The sequence below is a fragment of the Olea europaea genome, chromosome 1, assembly GCF_002742605.1.
Source record: "Olea europaea var. sylvestris chromosome 1, O_europaea_v1, whole genome shotgun sequence".
Taxonomy (NCBI): Eukaryota; Viridiplantae; Streptophyta; class Magnoliopsida; order Lamiales; family Oleaceae; genus Olea; species Olea europaea.
This window is the reverse complement of record NC_036237.1, coordinates 14,882,103-14,887,324: the sequence shown is the minus strand read 5'-3', so window position 1 is coordinate 14,887,324 and position 5,222 is coordinate 14,882,103. Positions and strand designations below refer to the sequence as shown.

The window sequence follows — 5,222 nt, the reverse complement described above, 5'->3', positions numbered from 1 at the left end:
GATTCTCGACGTCCCCAATTACTTCTTTCAGTTTTGTAAAGAATGAACGTATAGTAGATCATTCTCGCCATCAATTATGTTGAACACAAGAGGGTAAATTTGGATATTGGTGTATTGACATGTAGCAATAATCAACTTTCCTTTTTATATAGCTTTCGAAGTTGTATCGTTAACTAGAATTAGGGGTTGCATATTTCGAAATTCTCAAATGCATTGTCTAAGAGCTATAAAGAATTTACTTGAAGCGATTCTCATAATTAGTCTTATAAAAAAATGTCTAATTAGGATTAGTTCTTCTTATGTTACGACAATATTTGACTAATTTAGCATAACTCTCCTCGATTAACCCATTGAATCCTTCAATGAACATTCTTTAGCCTTCTAGACCTTCTTGTATCTCATGACCCCATACTTTTAACAAACACCGCCAATGATGTCTGTAGGTTTGTAAATTGTCCATGGATCCTGAACCTTATGCACTATTTGTCGACCAATAAATCATGATCCGTCTTATTTGGGATTATTTCGGCGAATATCCACTTTACAAGTATATTCTTGTGCATACTTGTGAACCACAAAAAACTCATTCGTATTTATCTTCGTCACTCCCAAATGCCAACTACAACTGTTGTCAACACAAATAATTATGTATGTAAACTTGTTTGATTTATTTACTTTAAACTCAAAGTTATGTTTCATTGCTTTGTATATCATGGTATAATTTCCTCATAGGACATACTCGATATTATCACAATTTTAGTAACATCATCTCCTTCATTTGTCATTTTCATTCTCATCGACCATTTTCTCCTTTAAATTCATTGAAATAACAAACCTGCAAATATGCCGATCTCATATCTTCATTACGGAAAAAAAAAAAGATTAACCACAAGGAATTAATAAATAAGGGTACTAAAAATTAAAAACAAAAATAAAAAGATCCATCTTAGTCGGGCGGCCATGGACATCCTTGTCCAGCTGGGCTGTCCGTTATAGGATGGTTCAGTCATCTGAATTTTTAAAATACGAAATTTGATTATGCAGATGATTTTTTTTTTCATTTTTTGCTTAAAAAATTTCAAATCTATTAAATGAAATGTAAAAAGTTATTTATGTATTAGTATATGTTGAAATTGAACAATTAAAAAATATATTAATTTAACAAATACAAAATTAAATATACTTATTGATTCGAAGTGTTGGATACATAAGAAATATTTTTATATAGCATTTGATAAATTTTTGAGGTTTTAAGATTAAAGAAGATGCAAAATGAGAGAACATTATCTGTGTTGGAGAAAACAGATAAAGAAAATGAATTGATTTTCAAATTTTAAGAGGGAAGTGTTAGTTTTTGTTTTACAAGTAAAATGTTTTTCTTGTCTTTTTAATACAGCCATATTTTTGTAGTTTTGATAGCCTTACTAAGAATATTTTTGTCTTTTGCAATTGAAAAGACCACTATGGTGAAAAAGAAGTTAGGCATGGTGACCGGCAAGTTTGGCGTGACTATGTAAATTTGTATATCTATTTTGGATGATTTGCCCAAATATGCTTGGTGTATTTGTGCATGATTTTGATAAATATATTACACATTTATCGATAAAAAAAATCTCTCTCTATTCATTGATGGACAACTTTCTTAAAACCATCGGATCATTTTAGAGCCTCTTAGCCCTTGTTTAAGTCTCATTTTTCAATAATATACATTTGTCTTCAAATTTATTTTCAACCAAATATTCTCTTAATAAAATAATATTACACACAAATTTAAAATCTTTTTCAACTTCTTAATCACACATAGCCCTTGTTTGAGTCCCATTCTTATGGAAAAATGCATTTTTCAACAGTATTTTGATATAATTTCAACCACACATTCTTCAATAAAATAATATTACACGTAAATTTAAATTTTTTTCCTATTTTTTAATTATATATTTTCCATCAATATACTATTTAAAAATTCATTCTTCTCCAAAAAATGGGGCTCAAAGGGCATAATAAGTTCATTTCAAAATCTATTGTTAAAAAATAATGGAGTTCAAACTTGGGCTTTGAAACACTAGTCACATAAGAACAGTTAGTTTTCCCCCAAATTATGAGTTTGAACCTCGTCCGGGCAGACAGATTTTGTCAGTTTTTTTTATCAGATTATGCTAACTTCGCTTCAAATGGGTGTATCCAAATTCCTCCAAAATTTATCTAAACCTTTTCTTAAGTGTTCCCAGGATTCTCTTCATGGAATAACCCCTAATGCTCCAAATTCCTCGGCCCTAGCCACATTAAATCCCTCGAAAACCCACATACTAACTCATTACCTCAACCCATCTGGGTTTACCTCATATCCTCATTTTCCGAGAGCATTTCACGATCATACTTCATTAAAGACTAATAATTACAAGAACCTAGATGCCGAAACCACCCAAGAAGCAGAAAGAATCGCTAAATTAGTATCCAATGTTAAAATTCCAAAAAATCTGGATTCTGCTTTGAGTTCTGCTAATTTTAGTAGTATATCTCCAATTGTGGTTTTGGAAGTGTTAAAGAAGCTCAATAATGCGGGAATTACTGCGCTGGCGTTTTTCAGGTGGGCGGAGAAGCAAAAAGTCTTCCTGTATATTGATGAGTGCTATAACTCTCTCATTGAAGCGTTGGGAAAAATTAAGCAATTCAAAATGGTGTGGGTTTTGGTGGATGAAATGAAACAAAAGGGATTGTTGTCGAAAAACACGTTTGCTCTGGTTTCGAGGAGATACGCAAGGGCAAGGAAGGTGAAAGAAGCTATGGAGGCATTTGAGATGATGGAAAAGAAGTATGGTTTTACGACCGAGTTGCAAGATTACAATAGGCTGCTTGATACCATGAGCAAGTCTAGGCATGTGGACAGTGCTCAGAAGGTGTTTGATAAATTGAAAAACCGAAAGTTTAGGCCCGACATTAAATCCTACGCAATCTTGTTGGAAGGGTGGGGTCAAGAGTGTAATTTGCTTAGAATGGACGAGGTTTATCGTGAGATGAGGGGCGATGGCTTTGAGCCCGATGTTGTGACTTATGGGATTTTAATCAATGCTTATTGTAAGGTTAGAAGGTTCAACGAAGCGATTGAATTATATCATGAAATGGAAAAGAAGAATATCAAGACGACCCCTCATATATATTGCACTTTGATTAATGGTTTGGGGCCGGAGAAGAGGTTGAACGAATGTTTGAAGTTCTTTGAGTCGTGTAAGGCTAGCAGTTTTGCTATTGAGGCACCTACTTATAATGCTATGGTGGGAGCTTATTGTTGGTCAGATCGAATGCATGATGCTTATCGGACAGTTGATGAGATGAAAAAATGTGGGGTTGGTCCGAATGCACGAACTTATGATATAATTCTACGGCACCTTATAAAGGTTAACAGAACAAAAGAGGCTTATGTTGTTTTTAACAAAATTAGTGATGAGCCAGGGTGTGAGCCAACTGTAAGTACATATGAGATCATGGTAAGGATGTTTTGCAATGAGGAGCGGACGGATATGGCATTGAGAGTGTGGAATCAGATGAAGGCCAGAGGTGTACTTCCTGGAATGCACATGTTTTCGACCTTGATCAACAGTCTCTGCAATGAGAATAAGTTGAACGATGCATGCCAATATCTTCAAGAGATGCTTGACATGGGTATAAGGCCTCCAGATACAATGTTTAAGACTCTGAAACGAGCTCTTGTTGATGACGGGAAAGAAGATATTGCTATGATATTGACACATAAGGTTGAGAGACTAAGGAAAACTCCATTAGTCGGTTAACGAAAGAAAAATTTTAAATGTTCCTGGGAATCCAATGTCTGATCTTGTATTCTCCGTACACTGACCAAAATTTGTCATTTGACTAGTTGCATCTTTCTTGAGCGACGAGGTAGGAAATGGAATGACTGTGGTAATGTCTATTGAATTCAAATGGAAAACGGGTGCGAGGCTGCAATCTTTGATGATCGAATACTGGAAATTTGTCTTCTTTATTTTGTTGTCTTAAGATTTCAATCAGCTTGAGCTTGTAAGATGAATATGAATTATACACCCTAGTAATTTATTTGTAGGGATTGTAATAATTCGAAGCATACTTGAATATAAATTTTCGGTCAAGATGCTTACTTGAAAATTTGAAATAAGGAATTCCAATATCTTTTGAATGGTTAAATTATCTTGCTTTCCAAAACTTCAAATCATCAATTTTCTTGCACTTCAATGGTCTCAATCCCGATCACAATGGAAGGGGATTATTAGCTGCAACCTCAATGTCAATTTTTGTGAGTTTTTATGCCAACTTATTGGTTCTAGGTACCTTTCAATTTTAGTGATATTTTCCATACAAATTTCACCATTTTGCAATATGTTTTTCTCTCCATTTTATTCTAACACGATAAATTGGAGGTTATGTGAGGCCTTAAGGTAGGTCATGGGGAGTCAAATGTTTGAATTTCAAGTTCAAACTATTCCCTCCAACTTGTTTTGTTGTCTTGTGGATCGGGTCTCCTCACTTGGACAATCATGGCCCTATTTTCTAACATCTCCCATTCGCACATAATGAGATTAACTCGAACCCAAAAAGATAACGAATATCACAATGTTGGATCCATTTCAAAGTTTATCTAAAAAAATTCATACAACAAATAGATCGTGAGACCAATGAGTATATTAGAGCTCACTGTGCTATAAACATGTTAGGGATAAATGGTATCTCTACTAGAGTAACATGACATTTCGTTATACTCCAAACTTATTTTTCAACATTAATTTAAGTATTTTCGATCCCTCGAGTATTTATGGAACATACTTGAACCTACACCGTATCATTGTTTCCACAATTGTGTTATATGCCATAAATGGTTAAATATAATTGTCCGACCGATGAATAAAAATATAAATGTTGGTCAGAATAGTTTTCATTTCCTACTCAAATTCTTTAACTTCAAATTAGTTGCTTTTCTATACATGTGACATCAAACTGAATCAATCATAGTCATTAGCAACATGCTAAAGTATCAACTGAATTAAAATCTCAAAAAAAGTCTAAAGTCATAAAGGTATTTATGATGTTATATAAACCTTTAGATCTTACACAATGAGGAAACAGGGATCCATTCACTCATTTACCAAATATTGGTGGTAAAAACACACATAGTATAAAACACATGCTATAATATTTTCTTCCTTTTTAGGGCATATGTCATATTCTTTATA

The 5,222-nt window shown here is 33.5% G+C and overlaps 1 protein-coding gene across 1 annotated transcript; it reads left to right on the top strand.

Annotated features, from left to right (window-relative positions):
- The first annotated feature begins 2,060 nt into the window (after positions 1 to 2,060).
- LOC111395258 (pentatricopeptide repeat-containing protein At1g71060, mitochondrial) lies at positions 2,061 to 4,162 on the top strand. Its single transcript, XM_023021244.1, has one exon. The coding sequence runs from the start codon at positions 2,154 to 2,156 to the stop codon at positions 3,786 to 3,788; it is 1,635 nt and encodes a 544-aa protein (XP_022877012.1). The 5' UTR covers positions 2,061 to 2,153; the 3' UTR covers positions 3,789 to 4,162.
- The last annotated feature ends 1,060 nt before the right edge of the window (positions 4,163 to 5,222 follow it).